This window comes from Jaculus jaculus, chromosome 16, assembly GCF_020740685.1.
Source record: "Jaculus jaculus isolate mJacJac1 chromosome 16, mJacJac1.mat.Y.cur, whole genome shotgun sequence".
In the NCBI taxonomy this organism is placed as follows: Eukaryota; Metazoa; Chordata; class Mammalia; order Rodentia; family Dipodidae; genus Jaculus; species Jaculus jaculus.
Window position 1 is genome coordinate 54,261,821 of NC_059117.1, and position 24,733 is coordinate 54,286,553.

Genomic DNA, 24,733 nt, shown 5'->3' on the forward strand with positions numbered 1-24,733 from the left:
AAACACACATGTCAACATGTTTACAAATACACACTTATTTGGATTTTTTAAAAAGTTAAATTACATTGAATCTCTAAATTAATTTGGGCAAATGTGACAGTATTGAGTCCATTACCACTCACCATCTCCTTTGTCTGTCCTCCCACGATCTATAGACATTTGGGAATTTTATCATAGTGCTTTGCAGTTCTCTGTGAGGAACTACAGAACTCTTGTTTTTTTTTTTAATACATATTTGATTTCTGTGTTTGTTCTTGACATTTTACTTTCTGATTACTTGTTACTAGTCTACATACATACAATTGATTTCTACACCTGCACTTTACTAACTTCGTCAATGAATTCTGAATAGTTGTCTGAAGCATTTAACATTTCTTCTTTGCATTGGGTATTCTCAAAGTAACTGTAGACTTGTCAAGGCATGGGTTTTAAAATAACTTTGCTTATTTCTTTGTTGTCTAGTTTTAAATATTCTCTCCACATATCAGTGGTAGTCACACTCCATAACTACAGGTGTTTATATTTGGAAGCTTACATCATATCTTAAAATGAAACTTTTTTAAAGTAAAATTTAGTTTTTAAAAAATATTTTATTTATTTTAAAGCAGAGAGATAGTGAGAGAGGGAGAGAGATAATGAGAGAGGGAGAGAGAGGGGGGGTGGAATATGGGCGTGCCAGGGCCTCCAGCCACTGCAAACAAACTCCAGACTCATGTTCTGCTTTGTGCATCTGGCTCTACATGGGCACTGGGGAATTGAACCCAGGTCTTTAGGCTTTGCAGGCAAGCTAATCACTGAGCCATCTCTCCAGCCCTTAAAATGGAACTTTAATACAAATATGCAAGTTAAAGCTTATGCAACTTCTGAGGACATTTTAGAAGGAGCTTAGGAGCTTAGAGTTTCCTGATATTTATCTACTCAGCATGTGTACATCCATTTATCTTGACTCATTTCCAGTTGACCTTTACCCCCAATTGTTATCCAGGGTTGGGGCAGTCCCACTTCTCCTTTAAAATTATTAGTGCCTACTTTGTGGTAACTATTGCATTTCTTTTTTTTAAAAAAAATATTTACTTATTTGCAAGCAGAGACAGAGAGAGACAGACAGAGAAGGACAGAGAGACAAAAAGAAGGGGTGGGCCAGGGCCTCCAGCTGCTGCAAACAAACTCCAGATGCATGTGCCATTTTGTGCATCAGGCTCTCTGTGGGTATTGGAGAATTGAACATGGTCATTAGGTGTTGCAGGCAAGCACCTTAGCCTCTAAGCCATCTCCCCAGCCCAACTATTGCATTTCTAATATAGCCATTTTCATCATCCTTTGTGGGGGATTCCCCATAAAATACCTTAAATTTGGGCTGGAGGGATGCCTTAATGGTTAAGGTGCTTGCCTGTGAAGCCTAAGGACCCAGGCTTCATTCTCCAGATCCCACATAAGCCAGACGCACATGCATCTGGAGTTCATTTACAATGGCTAGAGGACCTGGCATATCCATTTGCTTATTTTCTTTCTCTCCCACCCCGCCATATCTAATAAAACTAAAACACTTTAGATTTAATTTCATAGTAATATATACTTAACTTTTTTCTTTGAAAAATAAAACACACACACTTACAATACAAATAAATAAAATTAAGTTTTAGTATATAATGACATGAATACTTTCCAAACATATTTTGCCAAGTCTTAGTGAGTCTTGGAATTAAACACACTGCTCATATGCTGACTTTTGTCTAAACTGTGATATTAATAATCACGATCTCATAGTATAACAATTAGATAAACAAAGTATTCAGTGTTGTGGGTCTTCATGATTACTCCTCAATGTGATGCAAGGAATTTGTTAATTTGGAAACATTAAAACAAAGGAATAGGCTGGAGAGATGGCTCAGTGGTTAAGGTGCTTGTCTGCAAAGCCTAAGAACTCAGGTTTGATTCCTTAGTACCCATGTAAAGCCAGATGCACAAAGTGGTGCATGTATCTGGAATTTGTTTGCAGTGGCCAGAAGCCCTGACCCACTAATTTGAGCTCTCTCTCTCTCTCTCTCTCTCTCTCTCTCTCTCTCTTTCTCTGGAAATAAGTAAATAAAAATTAAACAAAAATTAAATACAGGCATGATTTTTCTTAGCTTAGGGTAATTCACAATAATACAAAACAATTCCTATCAAAATGCAAATTCCGAAGGCTGTAATAAAGTCAGCCTCTTATATGTGCATTCACATTCAAAGGCAATGGAGCAATGGTTTCTACAGGATGTCTAAGTCCCCTAAGTTCCAATGCCACTTACCCACTGAATTCACACCAAGAAATCTACTCAACAAATACCAGGGAACTGACACAGTGGTGCTATCAGATTATGCCCCATATTTTTTGGTTTTGTCACCAGCTTCCCTCCTGAATTTGGTGAGCATCAGGCAGTAGAACATGCCTGACAATTTCTGGACAAGGACCTTTCACAATGTTGTAGGCAGATCAAAAGAAATCCCTGGGGCTGGAGAGATGGCTAAACAGTTAAAGGTGCTTGTTTGCAAAGCCTGGTAGCCCTGGTTTGATTCCCCAGTACCCACATAAAGCCAGATGCACAAGGTGGTGCATGTGTCTGGAGTTCATTTACAATGGCTGGAGGCCCTGGCGCTTTCATTCTCTCTCTCTTTCTCTCTCCTATTTTTTTTCCCCAAATAAATAAATAATACAATATTTAAAAAGAGAAAAAGAAAAAGCCCAGTTACCTAACAGACTTCTCAAATGCCACATTAGTCAGGTTTAGCCTGGAGTATTCCTGCAACATTTCCATCAGAAGCAGAAGAAAGAGGCAAGTATTAAATAAGTTATAGACTCTGCTTGTAAAGATGCTTATCACTTTGTCCAGAATAAAGATGGGTCATCAAGGAGAGTTACAACTGTAATACTGGATGTGAAACACCCACTGTGGGTTCCCGCACACTGCACCTCTTCAGAAGATAAGAGCCTCTAGGGTTGGGAGGTGACTCAGCAGGGTTAAAGGCACTTGCTTGCAAAGCCTGCTGGCCTGGGCTCAATTCACCAGTACCCATGTGAAGCCCAAGGCACAAAGTGGCACATGTGACTAGAGTTTGTTTGCAGAGGCAAAAGGCCCTTACACCAAATCTATAACTCTCGTTCTCTCTCAAAAATAAATAAATAAATAAAGAAAGAAAGAAATAGATGTCAACATTGATCAAGATCCTCATAAAAATGCTGTCGGTCCAGCAAGCTCCTTGAGCCTCCTGCATGTGCACCATCTCTACAAGAAAGCCTCCTATTCCTGGCCCTACCCATCACTGCTTCTGAACATCTCCCGAGACTTACCACTTAGCAGTCCCTGCCCACCAGAGCTCATACCAGTCCTGCGCACTTCATCTTGTCTCCTCCAAACCTGATCACTAGTCCCTTGAGGAAAGGTTTCACGTTATGCTTTGATTTCACTGTACACTGGATAAAGAACTGTGTAAGTCTTGTATTATCCTCACCTCCTATCTCCTGTGCCATGAGCCCCCCGAAAACCCCACCCCTATTATAGGTTCAAAACTCTAAGATATATCTGGGATTGAGGTCATTAAGAGAACAGGATCAAACAGGCTTTGGGGAAATGGTGTGGGGCATAAAATGCTAACAGAATACAAGAAAACTACTAACGTTCAGGCAGATGTCCACATGACCACAATCTTACTACTCAGTAAAATTTCCTCTTGTATTTAAAGAGAGGAATAAGCAAGTGGATTTTAACTTTGTCTCCTTAACTTCTTGGTTTTGGAAACTTACTTTAATTCTCCCAAGCTTTGGATGAGGTCATTTGAAAAAAAATGTAGAAAACAAAGGAATCAATCCTGCATCAGTTTAAGGAGGTTCAGAGAAGAGAAAGGGTGCTAAGTATTACAGCAGAGGAGATTAAAAGTTTTTTTATTGATAACTTCTATACTTACAGACAATAAACCATGGTATTTCCCTCCCCTCCCCCACTTTCCCTTCACAATTCACTCTCCATCATATCCCCTCAGAGGGGACTTTTACAGGTTACTGGTTTCCCTGGTGCTGGAGGGCTTAGAGAATGAAGCAGGCAGGCAGGGATAAAGTGGGCATCATAAGGAAGGTGCTGAGGACCTGGAGTTGTAGGAAAGGAAGGGCTGGGAGGAGCGGTGGGAAGCCAGCTCTCCATCTATTAAGGGAAGCAGAGACCTCTGAGAAGGCCAATGGGGCTGCCAGAAGCGTTTTTATTTATTCTCTTAAATTTTATTTATTCACTTGACTTTTCAAGGTAGGGTCTCACTCTAGCCCAGGCTGACCTGGAACTCACTCTGAAGTCCCAGACTAGCTTTGAACTCAGGGCGATCCTCCTGCCTCTGCCCCAGGGCTGGGATTAAAGGCGCGACATCACGCCCAGCTCAGCACCCAGTCCCTGAAGGAAAGCTACACCTCCGAAACTGGCAAAGCCTTCTCCCTTCCTCTTGCCTGCCAGTCTCCCACTGATGCCCCTCATTGGCAGAAGTGAAGCTGGTGGGCCAGGAGGGTAGATTTTCAAACTACCCAAAGTGGAGTGTAGAAGTGACAGGCTTATGCCTTTGTTAAGTGGAATAATGCCAAGCCTATAGATTTGCCTTATCGTGTTGTATTAAGGCATCAGGCACAGAGTAGGGCATAAAACAACGTATGGGGCTGAGAGATGGCTTAGTGGCTAAAGCGCTTGCCTGCAAAACCAAAGGACCCAGGTTTGATTCCCCAGGAGCCACACAAACCAGATGCACAAGGGGGCGCATCTGTCCTGATGCTCCCATTCGCCCCCCCTTTCTGTCTCAAATAAATAAATAAAAATAAAATTAAAAAAACAACACATGCTAATTACTTGTTGCTCTGGTGGCATTCTGCTGTTATTTTTAGCCACATGTTATTATGTCTAGCATCTTCAGTTTGCTGTACCCTCCGTTTACTTCATTAGTACTGAGGGAACTTTGATAGCACCGCCTTGTCTGGGAGCGTCAGACATATACCTTCAATTCAGGCCCAGGTGACTCTCAAACAAAAGAAATAAGCAATGTGTGAAGAAAACAAGGTGCCTGTCCTTTCCAAACGCACGGGCAGGTGTCCAGAAAATTAAATCCATCAGCACGAAGGGCTGCCCCTGACCATACCATGCCTTTAATCCCAGCACTGGGTAGCAGAGGTAGGAGGATTGCTGTGAGGTCAAGGCCACCCTGAGATTACATAATGAATTCCAGGTTAGCCTGGGCTAGAGTGAGACCCTACGTAGGAAAATAAAAAAGAAAAAAAATATTTACTTGCAAGCAGAGAGATAGAAGGGAGACAGAGAGATGGGCACGCCAGGGCCTCTAGCCACTGCAAACTCCAGATGCATGCACCACTTTGTGCATCTGGTTTTATGCAGGTAGTGGGGAATTGAACCTGGGTCTTCTGGCTTGTAGGCACGTGCCTTAGCTGCTGAGCCATCTCTCCAGCCCCTCCCCACCATTAACATCTTGACATAGAGGACAGAGGAGGACAAAAGGAATGAGGCGACAAAAACTGAGCAAGGACCGCAGTGGAACAGCGGCGGGGACAAAGAAGATGGGAACACAGGCAAAATATACCACAGTTCCCAACTGAAAACCTATTTGTCACCGATTGTCTGATTTCTAGTGCCTTTAGAATGCCCCGTCTCAACCCTTTCTCTCGGAGGTGTTTTCAGCCAGAGCGCGGGGAAGGAGACGCGTCCTCACCCCCAATGAGCATGGTGCAGATGGAGAAGATCTTCTCCGCGTCCGTGTTGGCCGACACGTTCCCGAAGCCCACGCTCGTGAGGCTGCTCAGCGTGAAGTAGAGCGCGGCGATGTAGGCGCTGCGGATGGACGGGCCCCCCAGGGTGTTGTTGCCGTAGTACGGGGACTCCAGCCGCTTCCCCAGCTCGTGAAGCCAGCCTGCAACGAAGCAAGGGTGAGGCTTTAGTAAGAGCAAGCGCTGGCACCCGCGGCTGGGGGTAAAGGGACATTCTAGGGTGCCATCATTTGCTTAAGGGGTCGACAGAGTTGCAAAGAGGTCACAGCCATGAAATTAATTTTTTCCTTCTACATAGCACTTTTTATTTTTTAATTTACTTTTTTTAATTTATTTTTATTTTTATTTATTTATTTGAGAGCAACAGACAGAGAGAGAGAGAAAGGGGGGAGAGAGAGAGAGAGAGAGAGAGAGAAAGAGAGAGAGGGAGAGAGAGAGAGAGAGATTGAGAGAGAGAGAGAGAGGGGGGGGGGGGAGGAGAGAGAATGGGTGTTCCAGGACCTCCAGCCACTGCAAAGGAACTCCAGACACATGACACATGTGAGCCACTTTGTGCCTCAGTCTTTACCTGAGTGCTAGGGAATAGAGCCTGGGTCTTTAGGCTTCACAGGCAAGCACCTTACGTGATAGCTAGTTACTTAATATACCCAATCCACGTTATTACTCAAACCATGTTATCTTAAACCTATCTGGAGTCTCATTTTGTACTTAGGGCTTGGAGGGAGGAAAGTTGAACATGTCACAGGAATTAGAGCCGAAGTAGATGTCCCCCACAGCCGTCTAATTACAACAATGCACATCTGCGTCAAAATTTCTCAAAGTAAAATGTTTTAAATATGCCCAAAGTTATAAATTTACTGCCATGTAATTATAAAAAGCTGCATTAATAAAGATGAGAGAAATATAACAACGACATTATCTTGAAACAGCAAAAGACCGCTTTTTAAAATCTTTCATTGGAAATACTGACCTGTTAATAGTGTATTTTATAATTCTCTCTCATATGTGATGTGCATGGAAGGCTTCTAAGACTTGTTGACTATTTTGACCCTCTCTGTAGGTGATGTTTCTGGAAGGAGGTGTTGAAGACTTGTGGGTTATCATAACCTTCTCTGTGTACATGATTCATGCAGAAGGATTTAAGGGCTTGTTGTGTATAACCCTCTCTGCATATGTGACAGAAGACTTATTGGGTTATTATTCACAAACCATGACTTTTATAGGCAATTCATTTAATGGACACCCAGAAAAAGATGGAGAGCCACTACAGTTTTAAAGCAATAATAACAGTTTAAGGTTGTAGCTTGTGGAACTGGGGATTTAAATGCAAATTGGGGCTGGAGAGATGGCTTAGCGGTTAAGCGCTTGCCTGAGAAACCTAAGGACCCTGGTTCGAGGCTCGATTTCCCAGGTCCCATGTTAGCCAGATGCACAAGGGGGCTCTAGCATCAGGAGTTCATTTGCAGTGGCTGGAGGCCCTGGTGCGCCCATTCTTTCTCTCTCTCTGCCTTTCTATCTCTGTCTGTCCTTCTCAAATAAATAAATATAAACAAAATTTTTTTTAAAAAATGCAAATTGCGAGTAGCTGAAGATTCCATGAGATCTGCTCCTCATTCCTCTTTGGTTGCCAGAGGAGCATTTCCTAACTGTCAGCTTGCCTCAGAGACATCAAGGGCCGGGTGTAGAGAATGCTAGGCTCCCCGCAAGCCTGCAGCAGCTCCCATACAGTGGGTACAGACTTACACATGCCCACGAGTTGGCAGGAGGGAGCAGGATGGGAAAGGGGTTGTGAAGCTGCCTTTGTACAAAGTCTCCAGGTGATGTTTGATGCAGCTGGACCACACTGTGACAAGGTACTAGTCTGTGACCCTGGTCCTCAAGGCTGGACGCATTTGAGAAAGCTTTCTGAAAATACTCTGCCCAGGTTCCACCTGCACTGGCTGAATCAGAATAACCGTGGGATGTTTTCAAAGTGAACCAGCAGAATCTACTGTGAAACAGGACCTAGAACAACTGTGTTCTAAAACTTCACACATCAGGAGTTAATAAGCATCAGTTTATAAGGTGACTATATTAAAAGATGCACAATCAGGGTTGGAGAGAGGACTTAGCAGTTAAGGTGCTGGCCCGAGAAGCCTAAGGACCAGTTCAATTCCTTGGAACCCATGTAAGCCAGATGCACATGGTTGTGCATGTATCTGGAGTTTTAATTTATTTATTTTATTTTATTTATTTATTTATTTATTTATTTATTTATTTATTTTTGCAGTGGCTAGAGACCCTGGTATGCCCATTCTCTTTCTCTCTCATAAATAAACAAACTAAAAAGTTAAAAAAGATGCACAAACGGTTCTCGCCTTCATGATAGTGTGAGGTCTCAGGACAACTGATGCAGATATACCAATGAACAGGCATATTTGAGTCTCTACTAGATAAACTGATTGTAGGTCAGTACTAGACACACTGATGCAGATATCTCATAGCACAGGCATTCATAAATATGTATCTGCATCAGTGATACACACACACACACACACACACACACACACACACACACACACACAAAACAACAACAACAACAACATAGATAAACCAGTATTAGACACACTGATGCAGATATACCAGTGCATAGGTAGTCATAAATCTGTATTACGTTTCTGTACAAAGGACAATGAAGGGCTAGAGAGATGTCTTAGCGGTTAAGCACTTCCTGTGAAGCCCAAGGACCCTGGTTCGAGGCTCGGTTCCCCAGGTCCCACGTTAGCCAGATGCACAAGGGGGCGCACGCGTCTGGAGTTCGTTTGCAGAGGCTGGAAGCCCTGGCGCGCCCATTCTCTCTCTCTCCCTCTATCTGTCTTTCTCTCTCTGTCTGTCGCTCTCAAATAAATAAATAAATAAAAATTAAAAAAGGACAATGTAAAATATTTGTTTTATTTTTAAAAATATTTTATTTATTTATTTGCAAGGAGAGGCAGAGAATGCAAATGGATGTGCCACTGCCTGAAGCCACTGCAAGTGAACACCAGATGCATGGGCCACTTTGTGCATCTGGCTTTATGTGGGTGCTGGGGAATTGGACCTGGGTAGTTAGGCTTTATAGGCAAGTACCTTAATTGCTGATCCACCCCTCCAGCCCCAAGAGTATTTTAAGTTTTTGTTTATTTTTCATTATTTATTTGAGATAGAGAGAATGAGGCAGAGAGAGAGGGAGAGAATGGTCATGCCATGGCCTTCAGCTGCTGCAAACGAATTCCAGATGCATGAGCAACCTTATGCATCTGGCTTACATGGGTTCTGGGGAAATGAACCTGGGTCCTTTGGCTTTGCATGCAAGCACCTTAACACTAAGCCATCTCACCAGCCCCGCAAAGTATTTTTTAACTTTTTTATTGACAACTTTCATAATTATGGAAAAAAACATGACTCCATCCCCTCCACCACTTTCCCCTTCACAAATCCACACTCCATTATATCCCCTTCCTCTCTCAATTAGTCAGTCTTTTATTTTGATGTCATCATCTTTTCCTAATATTATGAGGGTCTTGTGAAGGTAGTGCTAGGCACCGTGAAGTCCTGAATCTCAAGGGCAATTTCTATCTGAACTATTGCATTGTAAAGAGTTCTCCACTTCCTTTGGCTCTTACATTCTTCTTTCCACCTCTTTTTTTTTTTTTTCCCAGTTTTTCCAGTTAGGGTCTCACTCTAGCTCAGGCTGACCTGGAATTCACTATGTAGTCTCAGGGTGGCCTTGAACTCATGGCGATCCTCCTACATCTGCCTCTCAAGTGCTGGGATTAAAAGCATGCCCCTGCCACCTTTTAATGGACATTGAGCCTTGGAAGGTGTGATAGAGATATTTCAATGCTGAATACTCCTCTGTCACTTCCTCTCAGCACTATGGTGCCTTTTGTGGTCACCATCATCTGAAAGAAGCTTCTCTAACCAAAAGTGAGAGTAGCATTAATATATGACTATGTATGTTAAGAAACGTGCTCACAGGACAGTTTGATGAGTATAATATATGCATTTAGCAAGACAAGAGTAGGCTTTAAAGTCCTAGGACTCATGACCTCCCCCACTATAGGCTTTTGATTAGGTTTTCAGTACCAGTCATGTATTCCTTCCCATGGAGTGGGCCTCCAGTACAACTAGAGAGTGCTTGGTTTTCCATATAACATTGTGCCACTATTGTACCTGTTCCGTCATTTGGTCTGGCTGGCCAAATTTAAGGCTTGCAGTGTTCAGTGTTGTTTATCTCCACTGATGCCTTCTCTCTCTCTCTCTCATACACTGCACGCAGCATAGCTTCTTCCAGCTTTCTGTCAGCTGGTCTACATGGAGGAGGTTTTCAGCTCAGCTCCAACAGGATTTCTCAGTGGCCTTGCAGCCCAAGTGTGTGGACTCTTCAGCAATAGGGTCTTACCATACATTCCTGGTGGGAAACCAAACCTTGCAATGGCCTGTAATATTCTGGGGGCATCACAGACCTATCTGGCCAACAACTCACTGGAAGGTATCCCATCTCTGCCAATGAACTTTTTTCTATTAACAGTCTATGGCTTCTTGGTGTGCCATTATCCAAAACATAGGTTTTCATATGGCTTATTCATAACACCTTGAATTTTGATTAACCCTCCCCGATCCTTCCTTTACTCAGTTTCCTCCCTGACCTCACTTAGGCCACTGCACCCCCAGTAATCTGCTTGTCTACTCACATATACACAGCAGCAAGACAGTAAAAATGATCACATATAAGAGCTTTATAAAAAGTGATGCTTCTGGGCATGAGACTACAGAATGAGTTCCTGGTCAGCCATTATTCCACTATGGATGCCATGTCTAGAAATACTTCATAGATGGAGTAAGTTCTACATTGAAACACAAATTTAAATCTAGACTCTGCTATTTGTATGCTATGGAAATGACTAACCTCTGTGAGTCATATTTTTTTATTCTTCTAAAAAAATAGTTTTAAAGTATTTATTTATTTAAGAGAGAGAGAGACAAACAGAGGGAAAGAGAGAGCGAGAATGAAAATGGGCACGCCAAGGCCTCTAGCCACTCCAAACTAACTCCAGACACATGCACCACCTTCTGCATCTGGCTTATGTGGATACTGGAGAATCAAACCTGGGTCCTTAAGCTTTCCAGAGAAGCACCTTAACCACTAAGCTATCTCTCCAACCCCTATTTTTCATTCTTAAACATGGATATGGGGATCTGGTCTAACTTATGGGGTTGTATGGCGTTAAGGGAACTGCCACATGAAGAAAACACCAGTCATTGTCAGAGGTCTGGGTTAATATATCTCCTTTTCTTCTGAACCCTGACTGGAAGGTGAAAAGTTCAAAAAATTCAGCAATGTAAGAGAAAATAGGAAGCCAGCTCTTGATAATAAAGGGAAAGCAAGGTGGTAGTAAAAGTTTTGGGTAGAACCCAGAAGTGGTACATGATATAACTTGGCATTTCCTAACTGAAAGATACAGGGATGAGAAAATCCATGGATTAGTAGTTCTTAACATTCACAGAGGTGCACACACATTTGTGTATCGAAAGAAGATATGGATCCTTTTTCTAAAAACTGTGTGTGTGGAGAAGCAGATGTGATTTCTGTATGCATTTTCTTATGACCCATGATTTCCAGCAGCTCTTTCAGACAACCCTGGCCCAAGAACCCTGAGTGAAACTTTTGTTCTAGGATTTTTAAGAGAAGGGGAAAGGAAGAAGTGATGAAATATTATTTGGTGATATTATGTTTACTCTCTCTTTTTAAATATTTATTTATTCATTTATTTGAAAGCAGAGAGAAACACAGAGAGAGACAGAGAGAGAATGGGTGCACCAGGGCCTCTGGCTGCTTAAAACAAACTCCAGATACAGGTACTGCTTTGTGTATCTGACTTTATGTGGGTACTGGGGAATCAAATCTATCTATCTATATATTTAAAGTGGACAAAACTAGCCAATTTGACATTTGCTTAAATGCCTTCATTTGAACAAAAGTGAATCCTATGACATTTCCATAGCCTTTGATTTCCTCAATAAAACCTTTACATTGGGGCATAAATTGTATTCCACATTCCGCCTGTTCCTTTGCATATGTGTGAGGCTGTATGTTGGGAGTGGTTCAGGGAACAACACACAGATGTGGAAAAGACCTACTTTACTGTTGATAATGTATCTCTTTTCTGTCTTGCCAACTGTTCCATCTATTTTGAGAAACATCTTTTTTTAAAATTTTATTTTAAGGGTTGCTACTAAACTGTGTTACAGCTGACAGAATAGAAGCAATAATGATAACAAAAAAAAAAAAAACAACCCTCTGGTAACTCAGAAAGGAGGTAACGCCCACAAATCCGGGGATTGTCTATGTGGGCTAAATAAAACTTGTTCCCAGAACGGCTCGTCCAAAACGAGCGCACATGCTCCACAGTAACAAGACAGCATGTCACAGTACAGTACGGAAGAAGCAATCTGGCCAATTTGGAACCCAGTCTTTTTTCTTTTTCATGCTGGAGAAGTTCATGTTTCTAAAGGAAGGGATGTCCTAGAACAGACTGTCTACTTCTGCTCACTTTTTCCCCCTAAAGAACATTTGGGAAGAAAAAGCATAAACAAGGATATATTGAATACAGTGCATATGATAAAAACAAAGAATGTTGCAAAATAACTCCATCATTACTAAAACAGAGTAGCTACATAGAAGGATAGATTTCTGAAATAATTCTCAATCAGTCTCAGGGACAGAATGACTCTCAATCTCTCCAACAGAAAAGCCCCACAACTGCTCATGATAATATAATATATGTGTCTTGTTGCATACTTCCCATAGACCCAGTGTTCTGTTAAACACATGTATTCAATTCTGAAAAGGAGTTTCTGAAGTTTTACTGTGTATGTTTCCTACAAGAATAGATGCTTATACTACTTATATATATGCATTCACAACTTGTATTAAGTGTGACATGTTTTCCAGAACAGAAAAGTTGGATATATAGACATTCAGTAAATGGACACATATTTTAGATGAGAAATAAAATTATGATATTTAAGAAAAAAGAAAAAACATGGCAAATCTCTATGGTTTTTATAAAGTACTTCTGGGTTATGACAAACAATCCCTCAAAACTATATGCTTGTTAAAACAAATTGAAATGTGTGTTTGAAGCAAGGGGAAAATTAGAAAACAGAACACCTCTATAATTCTTTTTAAACATTTTTATTTATTTTCAAGGGGGGAGAGAGAGAGAGAGAGAGAGAGAGAGAGAGAGAATGGGTGCACCAGGGCTTCTAGTCTCTTTGTGTATCTGGCTTCATGTAGGTACTAGGGAACCAAACCTAGGTCATTAGGCTTTGCAGGCAAGTGCCTTGACTGCTGAGTCATCTCTCCAGCCAGTGGGTGATATAAATACCAGCTATCATCCATCACTGATAGAGACTGCTGCTGGAGAACACTGGTTCTCCAATGGCGTCTGCTAACAGATGCGACTTTCTCAGTTCGGAGTGCACTTCAGGAAACCAGACATGGATTTGAAGACTGTAAGTGATGTGCGTGCTCAGTGAGAGGCCACGGGTGGAGCACCGCCCTTGTGCCAACAGCCAACACTTACTCAATGGCAAATCTTTCAATACATTTTCACAGAAGAGTTTTTCTCCAGCTTTCACAACAAATAGGACTTTTGTTTTCTTAGATGTGTGATGGTTTGAATCTAAATTGGTCCCTATAGACTCATGTGTTTGAATACTTCATCCTCAGATGGTGGTGCTCTGGTAGGTTCTAGAACCTTGAGGTGGTACAGTCTTGTTGGAGAAAGTATGTCACTGGGATTGGGCCTTATGGGTCACATCCCACGCTGCCAATTTCTCTCTCTCTCTCTTTTTCTGTCTCTCTCTTCTCCCTCCCTGCTGACATAACGGTAGGCTGCAAGCTTCTGGTGCCTGCCATGCTCTGCCGACCATGATGAACTCTACCCTGTGGAGCTGAAAGCCAAAATGACCTCCTTGTTCCTTCCCTGAATTGCTTGTGGTTGGGTTTGGTTTATGGCAAACGTGAAAGTAACTCATACAGCATAGGCTCTGTAGACAAGGTCGGTACTTTTATCTCTTTTTAAAGGAAGTATCATTTTTTGAGATACATGTCTATAACTTTCTAACTTACATTCTTTAAAAAATATTTTATTTATTAATTATTTTTAGAGAATGAAACTCCCCATGCATGCACCATCTTGTACATCAGGCTGTATGTGGGTACTGGGGAATTGAACCTGGTTCCTTAGGCATTGCAGGCAAGATCCTTAATTGCCAAGTTATTTATCCAGCCCTCTAATTTACATTATTTATGTTATGCTACATAGAATTGTAACCATCTCATTTTTGTCCCTTCCCCCCAGTGATCTTTTGAGTGTGCTTTGATTCTTTTTGCTTTCAGGCTTGTTGAGTTATAATTAACAAATCAAATTGTGCATGCTTATGAAGTACATTGTGGTCGTGTTTTGATATATGCATACATTGCAAAATGATTATCATAATCAGATTCATTAACATATCTATCAACCCTCAGCTATCTCTCTCTCTCTCTCTCTCTGCATGTGTGTGTGTGTGTGTGTGTGTGTGTGTGTGTGTGTGTGTGAGAGAGAGAGAGAGAGAGAGAGAGAGAGAGAGAGAGAGAGAGAGAGAGAAGGCAGGGGGACATGTAACAACTATATTAACAATTTTCAAATTTACAGTTTGTTTCCATTATTTATAGTATCACTAACTATCAGTTTACATTGTATATTTTTACTATGAAGTACAAACTTTGTATGGACACATCATATATTGGAAGTTCACATTGTTAACTCCAGTAGTGGCCCTCTATAATAGGTCATTTCAAATTATCTCTGCTGGGTTGAAGTTGTCATTAAATAAGTTTGCATTTTCAGTGCTCGCTGTTACTTTGAGTGGGAAAATGAATCTTTAAAGTATAATCCAATAATAAATAAATCATTTTGAAAAATAATTAATTAAATATCAATTTATAAAAATAATTAAAATGAAGAAAAATAGATTATTTTTTATTTTTAGAGTGAGCACATGAGAGAGAGAGAGAGACAGAGACAGAGACAGAGACAGAGAGAATTGGCGTGCCATGGCCTCAGCCACTGTAATTGAACTCCAGATGCTTGTGCCACCTGGTGGGCACGTACAACCTTGCACGTGCTTCACTGTTGTGTGTCTGGCTTATGTGGGATCTGCCATCTCTCTAGTCCTAGATTAAATATTTCAATTATTTGGGGCAAATATAGACTATGTAGTACTTGGAATCTGACTGCTATGTTAACCTTTATCAAGAAGTTTCAAATAAAAATTGCAAGCATCGAATACACAGTACTATAGTTTATGCTTGCTTCCCCACTCTCCCTCCTTCAGCAGGGTGGCTCAATCCTTGAGAACTTCATTTGGATGCGAGGTGTGACTCCCTCTGTGACTGGAGGGAGACAGGCAGGTGCTGGGGTGATGGCTGTTGGTAGAACACAGTGGGAAGCCTTCTCCGTCTTTTTAGTCTTGAGTTAGGGCTGAGGCCTGCCACCCACCCCTTTAGAGGTGACTGAGGAGACCAGGAGAAGTGTCAGAAATCTGAATGAGGCATGTTTTCATGTGTGTGGGGAAGTAGTGCCTGAGAGCTGAAAAGGATTGTTTGGCATTGCATTCACTGTGATAGAGTTTTCTTTTTTATAGGGATTAAATGAATGTCCCTAGGATCCCTACATGAACACTCCACCACAGAGCCACAGCCCTCAGCCTTGCCTACAACAGATAATATAGTAACAGCCATGAAAAACCTTCATATTTTGCCTTTGTGGTCTCTTAATATTTTTATTTATTTGTGTGTGTGTGTGGGGGGGCAGATAATGGGTGCGCCAGGGCCTCTAGCCACTGCAAACAAACTCCAGACACTTGTGCCACCTTGTGTTTCTGGTTTATATGGGTACTGGGGAATTGAAACGGGGTCCTTAGGCTTCACAGGCAAGTGCCTTAACCACTAAGACCACTTTTGTTGTCTCTTAAAAGAGCTATGCTCCATAGGTGGATAACATACTTTCCACCATTCCTTAAGATTCACCTAGTGCCTGCCACTAATTTTTTTGAGTTTTTGTTTTGCTCTAAACAAACATTCTGTTTTGAAGTTACTGAAATGTATTCCCCAAAAGTATATTTCATCTGCGTGTTTTTGCTGTATACCAATAGTTTCAGTATTCAGGCAGCAGAGGCAGGAATTTCACTGCAAGTGTAAAGCCAGTCTGGTCTACTTAGTTAATAATAGGCTAGCAAGGGCCACATAGAGAGATCCTGTCTCAAAAAGAAAAACTGAAAAAAAAAAAAAAACAGGTTACAAAATGTCCCTGTATATCATAGACCTTTTACTCAGTTTACCTAGTTGATTTTACATTGCCATTGGTACATTATTATTGATTACTATGGACTTTAAAAATATTTTGTTTATTACCAACAGACCCAATTATTCCCTTACTGGGCATTTACTCTAACAGCTCCACACTGCAGTACATAGTTATTTGCTCCACCATGTTTATAGCTGTTTAATTTATAATAACTGGAGTCAACCCAGGTGCACATTATTGGACAAATGGATAACCAAGATGTGGTATATCTATACGATGGAATTCTACTCAGCAGTAAGAAAAAATGACACAATGAAATCTGTAGAGAAATGGACAAACTTGGAACAGATCATACTCAGTGAACTCACACAATCACAGAAAGACAATCATCACATGGTCTCACTCATGCACGGTTCCTAACCTGGATCCGCCCAGGTTGCTGACATACCTGTCCAGCATCTCTAGGCCTGGACAATAGAGAGGGTAGGGGTGGGGGGGAGGGCAGAGGTGGGGGAGACAAAACTGAGCCCACATTGAACTGGTACCATAGAAACCTATATCCCTGAAGATAGACTAAAAGGTTGAACCCTCAACAGGACCTTGAAGGGAGCACCTGAAAAGAAGGGCCCTGGAAAGGGTGAGATGAAGCCTAACCTTCAATTTCTCTTGTTTCTTTTTCTTTCTCTTTTCCCTTGGTGCTGGCCTGTAACTCCCAGTACCAGGATGTGGTTAACACCCACAATGAGCTGTTGATCAGAGGGACCTACAAGACCTCCAAAACAAGACAGACTTCTGTCAGATCATTTCATTACCCACCAGAGGTTAACGGTACGACCCTACTGCTGAAGACACCATATGCTGTTGGCGTGGAACATGGAGAGACCTGGTTGGAATCCAGAAGAGAGCCAGTCATCAGACAGCCCATCTAGTGCTGGAAGGCACTACATGAGCTACTGGGAGAAAGTGGTCAACATCTGTCTGAGCAACTTGAGGACCAAGCTACTCAGAAGCAAACAATGTGACGTGATGCTCACACAAGTGCAATAGTGACACACAGCCATGGTAGGTAACCAACTGATTTTGGATTGGCTAACAGGTCCACTCAGTGGAAAGGAAACCATATCTGGAACTGGGAAACAAGTCAGAATCATACCCAGATAGTGATTTTGTTTTCCAATATCAATCTCCCATTAGTCTTGGGCCAAAGAAGGTCTATACCCATTAAATTCTCTCTAAATTAATAATGGTTATCGAATTTAATGTGTGCTAACTTCTGTCTCCGTTAGAGAATTTGTTTCTTTTTTTCAGATGAAAGTGGGACCTGAGGAGATAAATGACCCATCACACTTCAGCCTGGCTCCAGCTGAGACCACAGAGGAACTGGGGAAGTGAGCAAGAATGCTGTTTTCTTGGTGAACCCGATATCAGCACAAGGGTGAAGGAGAAAGACACAGAGGACACTCAACACCTACTAAATCAGAGATCTAGAGGCTCCTAAGAGCCCATCACTGAAATAGATTTAAGACACACCCAACATGGCTCAGGAAAGTTTGCAGAAGAGGGGGCAGAAAGATTGTTAGAGCCACAAGTTGCGACCTGATGCACAGCGGCATTGCCTCTTCCCCATAACAGCTGCCTGGCCCCACAGTGCATGACCCACAATCCCATGAGGATGACCTGCATCCCCAGTGAGGAGGGTCCCTTCAGAAAAAGGGCGGGGATGAGAGAAAGGATGGTTTCAAGATGTGTTATTTACCAACTAAGTATGTCTATAACTAATAAAAAATAATTCAAAAATATTTATTTATTTGAGAGTGGGAGGAAGGTACAGAGAGAGACAGAATGAACACACCAGGGCCTTAAGCCACTGCAAATGAAATCCCGACACATATGCTACCTTATGCATCTGGCTTTAAGTGGGTACTAGGGAATCAAACCTGTGTCCTTTTGCTTTGCAGGCAAATACCTTAACTACTAAACCATCTCTCCAGCCCTACTATGGACGTTTTAAACTTTAGCTTAATAAGTAGAATCATGGACATGTTCATGTATTTATCCCTCAAAACTCACTCTCACCTCTACTTCTTTCCCATTTTATGAAATGCCATCAAAGATAATACTAGGATGGCACATAGTAAAATAGGATTTGATGTTGATTTGTTGATTGCCCTAAGAAGAAGGCGTCATCAGTGAATTTAAGGTTTGAATTTGACATGAAAGTAGTCATTATTTGAAGGTCACATTAAGCTCACACTCTGATTCTCCTAAACCAAGAGGTGTCTCACCTTTCTAAATGTGGAGCAATCTACTGTTTTTTAAATTTTATTTTTATTTATTTGAGACAGAGAGGGAGAGAAACAGAGGGAGAGAGAGAATCAGCATGCCAGGGCATCTAGCCACCTCAAAAAAAGACCAAAAAAACAAAAAACAAAAAAACCCTCCAAATATATGTGTCACCTTGTGCATCTAGCTTACGTGGGACCTGGAGAATCAAATTGAACCTGGGTCCTTAGGCTTCACAGACAAGTGCCTTAACCACTAAGCCATCCTCCAGGCCAAAATTTACTATTTTTTTTTAAAATATTCTTTTTATTTATTTGTAAGCAGAGGCAGAGAGAGAAGCAGACAGACAGAGAGACTGGGCTGGTCAGTGACTGTAGTCACGAAAACCATCTCCATATGCCTGAGCCTCTTTGTGTGTGTGGCTTTACATGGGTCCTGGGGAATCAAAGCTGGGTAGACAGGCTTTGCAGGCAAGTGCCTTAACCAGCCCCAGTCTACTTTTGAAGTAAACAACTAAAACAAAACTAAAACAAAAACACTGATCATCAAATAGAGGCTGTCCTGTGAGGCAAGCCATTGGGATGCAGTTCTTGATATAGCCAATAATGCAACAACTGGTTAATTTGATTTTGCATCCATTGAACTTCCTGGTCTTTTATTTCTCAAACCTAGATAGAAGGTGATGGAACTGAGTCATCAATCTTTCCTTCAGACTCAAGAGTTTTATGGGCTAGCATCCTGTAATGTTGTTTTCCAAATGGTTGACTGAAACTCTTCAAGCACAGAGCTGTGTAATAACTCATGATTTTGTAATTTCATATTAAAATTATTTTTTATCTATTTGCAAGCAGAGAGAGGTAGAGAGAAGAGAGAGAGACGGAGAATGGGTACACCAGGGCCTCCAGCTACTGCAAACGAACTCCAGACGCGTGCACTGCTTTGAGCATCTGGCTAACGTGGGTGCTGGGGAGTCAAACCCCAGGTGTCGCAGGCAGGCACCTTAACCACTGAGCAAGCTCTCCATTCCCTCATCTTTTATTTGTTTTTAATTGGGTGAAAAGCCATCAGCCACTACTAACAGGCTCGGTATGCAAGGTGCCAACATGTTCATGGATGTGTCATTTCTATGCTATTTTCTTCAACAATCTTTCAGACCAAGAGACGTTGCATGCTGTTAGTATTGTCCAGAATAAAAAGTACCACTCATACTAAAACTAGTCCTGAATTTGTCAGTTCTCTACAGTCTACTGAGTATTTTTTTTAAGTATGTACATTATAAATGTCCTGAATATTGATTAAAGGTATAGCCTTTTATAACCTTTCACTTAACCAGTGATTAAAGATGACACCACCCAAGTAGGATTCCATCAAATCCAACAAAACTGCAAACAACCCTTGTAGGAATGAAACCATAGAAGACAGTGTGCAAGCACAGACGGGGGCTGGAGAGGGCTTAGTGGTTAAGGCGCCTGCCTGCAAAGCCTACCTACCAACCTGAGTTCAGTTTCCCAGTATCCACGTAGAGCCACATGCACAAGGTGGCACATACATCTGGAGTTCCTTTGCAGTGGCTGGAGGCACTGGTGTACTCATTCTCCTTCTCTCTCTTTTTCTCTCTCTCATTCTGTCTGTTATTGAAAATCAATCATCTATCTATCTATCATCTGTTGGTTTTTCAAGGTAGGGTCTCACTCTCCAATAAAAAATATTTTATAAAACACAGTGGAGTGGCTACTGTTGAGTTTTCTGATCCCATGAAGAAGCAAAGAGGGCCATCTGTTTCCAGCTAACTAGGGCACTTGCAAATGCCTCCCAATCTCAGCTAAAAAAAGAGGGAATTGTAACAAAGATTAGGCTCATGATTAAGTTTGGCCAAACATAGACTATGAACTGTGTGCATTTAGCCTTCTTGCATAAAACACTTGGAATTCACAATGTTTTCATATCTTCATTCCAGTGTGGGTATGTTTTTTTCTTGGTTTAATTACTTGTGTTTCATGTGAGTGTGTGTGGCTTAAATGAGTTTCTGGGATTTGTATTTGTGATTACTGAGTTCCTGATTCATGTTGAAAATACCTTTCCAGGCAGAAAAATCTTTTTTTTTTTTTTTTTTTTTTTTTTGGTTTTTCCAGGTAGGGTCTCACTCTGGTCCAGGCTGACCTGGAATTAACTCTGTAGTCTCAGGGTGGCCTCGAACTTGCGGCAATCCTCCTACCTCTGCCTCCCGAGTGCTGGGATTAAAGGCGTGCGCCACCACGCCCGGCTCCAGTCAGAAAAATCTTAATCCAAGACACTTAGTGCTTGTTACCTGCATTGGGTTAAAATATATACATATATACACTATTATCAGGAAGACAGGCTGGGATATACATAATTGATCCAGCCATATCATTTTATTATTGGTATGCTAAAAGATTCATTATCTGTTCCAATTTTCCTTCCAGATCACTCTTATCTCAAAGGGCCCGGATGGTGCAAAGCTAGAGAAGGAAATGGCAGTGTCATGTCCCTTAGTTACTACAAACCCTTTTCGGCTGCTCTTGGCAGTTGCCTGACAGCTGTTAACTTCAAGGGTTATACCTATGCCACCCAGTGAAAAGGAGCCTCATGACTCTGGCTTGCAAAGCTTGAAAATAAAGTTCTATTTGCATTTCTTTCAAAACATCAGAGGGAGGGATTTTACTTGATTATCAAAGCAACTCTAAAATAAATTAGATCACATAATATATCTGAGTGCTATGTACAAATCTATTTAAATTGAATTTTAAAAATTCTAGTTTAATATTAATACTATGTAGCTTATTATTTACTTATTTATGAGAGAGCGAAAGTGAGAATAAATAAATCAATGAATATGGGCATGCCAGGGACTCTAGCCACTGAAAACAAACTCCAGACACATGCGTTGCTTTGGGCTTCTGGCTTTATGTGGGTACTGGGGAACTGAACCTGGTTTCTTAGGCTTGGCACTTTCTCCAGCCCTTAATACTATCTTTGAGGTCTCTTCTTATTCAAGTTCTAGGAAATCCCCAAGTCTCACAATAAAACTTCTACTTGGCACTGCTTTATTCTCTTGAAGAAGGGTCCATTCTGACTCATAAGTCTCATATTGCATCTAAAACATGCCAGCTATTTTGCTTGATAGCTTGATCGGGTGTGAAGGAAAATGAGCTGTGGGAGCTGGCATGAGCATTTTGAGATGTTTCTGGCCAGCAGATGGTTGAAGGATCGGCCTGGCAGTAAACACGTGACAACTGGGTTGTGTCTGAGACACATAAAGGGTTGGATGGAATTTTTTGTTGTTGTTTGTTTGTTTGAGGTCGGGTCTCACTCTAGCCCGGGCTGACCTGGAATCCACTATGTCTCAGGCTGGCCTCGAATTCACAGCAGCCCTCCTACCTCTGCCTCCTGAGGGCTGGAATTAAAGGCGCGTGCTACCATATCCAGATGGATGTAGAAATTTGAAAATAGAAAGTAAGCTACAGAGAGAGACATACAGAGAAACAATGAATGTAGGAAAATGCAAAACATAAATATGAGTACAAGGAGGTAGACACTGATAAATCTATCTTTTATTACTGAGAACATATTTTGCATGGATGCACCATGCATTGGTGACATCTTTTCCCTCCTCCCTGCCCCTACTCCTCAGGGGGCCTCTTCAGCGAGGTTGCTGGTGTTCCCCATAAGGTTGTGGGTAATGCAGCGTGGACGCAGCAGTTACTGGGGGGGGGGGCAGTGGCACCTCTAAAGTCGAGTCAGGTGGTCTCTGCTGATGCCCAGGAAGAGCGGGCGGGCGCTACCTTGTGGGGTCTGTTCATTTGCTGGCTCTGCCCTTGGCTAGCTGTTTGATGCTCCACCCGTTACTTCCGCGCGTCGCTTATTTGCCTCCTCAATGAAATGGAGACCATGACCGCCCGGGCTATTTTAAGGTTAGGCGACAATTCATGGGACATGCTTGGCCGAACGCGTGAAGTAATCCACGCAGCCTAACAAGCAACACATGCGTGGACGCGTGCCGTTCTAAAGGCGCGAGGATCTTCTGTTCAATGGCAAATTGTGCAGACTTAAAATAAGCACCTTTTCCCACGTCAGCCAGGGCCCCCGGGGTGAAACGCAGGGGACGTGGGGACATGAGCCAGAGCGCTGCTTGCCCGGGGCGCCTGACAATCTGCGCCCGGAGACGGAGACAGACGCCGAGGATGCTCAACGCGCCCCAAAGCGGAGATCCAGCACTGCAGAGAGCTGGGCACACAGGAGGCTTAAGACACACCCGCCAGGGCTCGGGGAGCCCACAGTGACTGGCTGCTGCTCTCACCACCCCACCGGGAGCACCAGCAATCCCCCCAGTGCAGTGGGGGCAGGGAGGAGGGAGAGGGAGGCACCGACGCACGATGTGTCCACACAAAGTCTATACTAAATAAAAACACCTCCATCACGACTGACAAGTGTATAAAATAGCAATCCAGTATTCCAGTTTTAGAGCTGGAAAATGATGCTCACGACGGCATCATTCCTGGAGTCAATGTCCCTGTTTCATCCATTCCTCCACGTGGCGGTTCTCTATTGAGGGATAATGAAGACGTTGCATGGAACACACGGAGCATGTTCTCCGGAGTCAATTTGCTTTACTGCTCCTCAACTGCGTGTGTTAAAAAGTAGCGTGTTCTAATATTGTTATTTGTGTGTTCATGGTCGGACATCAGGAAATGATCATGGATCGTAATTATATGCTATATCATGCAATCTTTTTTTCTTGCAACTTTTACATATAAACATTACAAATCAAAGAGTTACTACTAAGATATCGATTAGGAAGGTTAAACTAAAACATGACCAAAGAAAGTTGTAGAGAAGGACTAGGTATCAAATCAGGTTTTGTCTGAATTGACAATCGTTGTACTGTTTACTAGGCTGTCCTACATTCTGGTCCTCTTATTCATCAAGATTTTGATGTTAATGAATTATGTTTTAAAAAATATATTTTATTTTTATTTGCTTCTTTTTAAAATATTTTTTGTTCATTTTTATTTATTTATTTGAAAGTGACAGAGAGAGGGAAAGAGACAGATAGAGAGGGAATGGGCACGCCAGGGCTTCCAGCCACTGCAAACGAACTCCAGACACGTGTGCCCCCTTGTGCATCTGGCTAACTTGGGTCTTGGGGATACCAGCCTCTAACTGAGGTCCTTAGGCTTCACAGGCAAGCGCTTAACTGCTAAGCCATCTCTCCAGCCCTATTTACTTCTTTATGAGAAAGAGAGAGGGAGGAAGGAAGAAAGAGAATGTGTGCACCAGGTCCTCCAGCCACTGCAACTTAACTCCAGTCGCATGCATCACCTTGTGCATCTGGATTACGTGGGTTCTGGGGAGTCAAACCTGTGTCCTTAGGCTTTACAGGCAAGCAGCTTAACCACTAAGTTGTCTCTCCAGCCCCCAAGAAAGAATTCTTGATTGCTGACATTTCTTCCACAGAGATGGTCAGCCTGGTGGATTTTTCTCTTAACCAGAGTCTCCCTTTTACCTGTTCCTGAAAGGGAAGGTTTCCCCTGGTGTCTCCTTCTCCCTCCTGCAGAGTGCCATCACTGTGTAGGACATATGGTCCCTGGCCCTTGCGTTATTTTTGAGTATGGAAACTTCTGTGAGGTCTCCTTCCTTCCCTCAGGAGAAATAGCCATTCTTCTGCAGGCATCTGGTGGGACCTGATGTGTTAATGCTCTGTGTGGGCAGGCTTGGGTAATAGAGGAGCTTTCGGGATCACAGATGGAACTCCCAGCAACTTGCCCATGACTCGTTCCCCAGAAATAGAGCTCTTTGGGTACTCTTATTAACTTCACAAGAGATTTTTATGTAGGTCAGTTCCACACTGCAGAAAAATGAAAGACTTCATGAATTCTATTTTTCTTATGAGAACCTATATTTTCCATGTGTTTTTGTTTTTGTTTTTCAAGGTAGGGTCTTGCTTTAGTCTAGGCTGACCTGAAATTCACCATGTAGTCTCAGGCTGGTCTTGAACTCACAACAATTCTCCTACCTCTGCCTCATGAGTGCTGGGATTAAAGATGTGCGCCTCCACACCCAGCTCAAAGCCTGGTTTGTATGTCCAACCACCCTTTGTTCAGGAACATTTCATTCCACTAGGGAGCTTACTGGGAATATGCACGTCATTCTACTCTGGCATTTGAATTCCAACATTGAATCAAACTTAACCTCTGATCATCTCTGGTAAGACCAAATTGTCTTTATATGTCAACGTGTTGCCTTCCTTTTGAGACAATTTTTTAAA

At 42.2% G+C, this 24,733-nt stretch overlaps 1 protein-coding gene across 1 annotated transcript in view; it reads right to left on the reverse strand.

Annotated features, from left to right (window-relative positions):
* Positions 1-24,733, reverse strand: part of Kcnh8 (potassium voltage-gated channel subfamily H member 8) — a 432,454-nt gene that overhangs the window by 95,517 nt on the left and 312,204 nt on the right. The window contains exon 8 of the mRNA XM_045135950.1: positions 5,731-5,928. Within this exon, the coding sequence (XP_044991885.1) occupies positions 5,731-5,928 (198 nt within the window). The remainder of the gene's footprint in view (positions 1-5,730; positions 5,929-24,733) is intronic.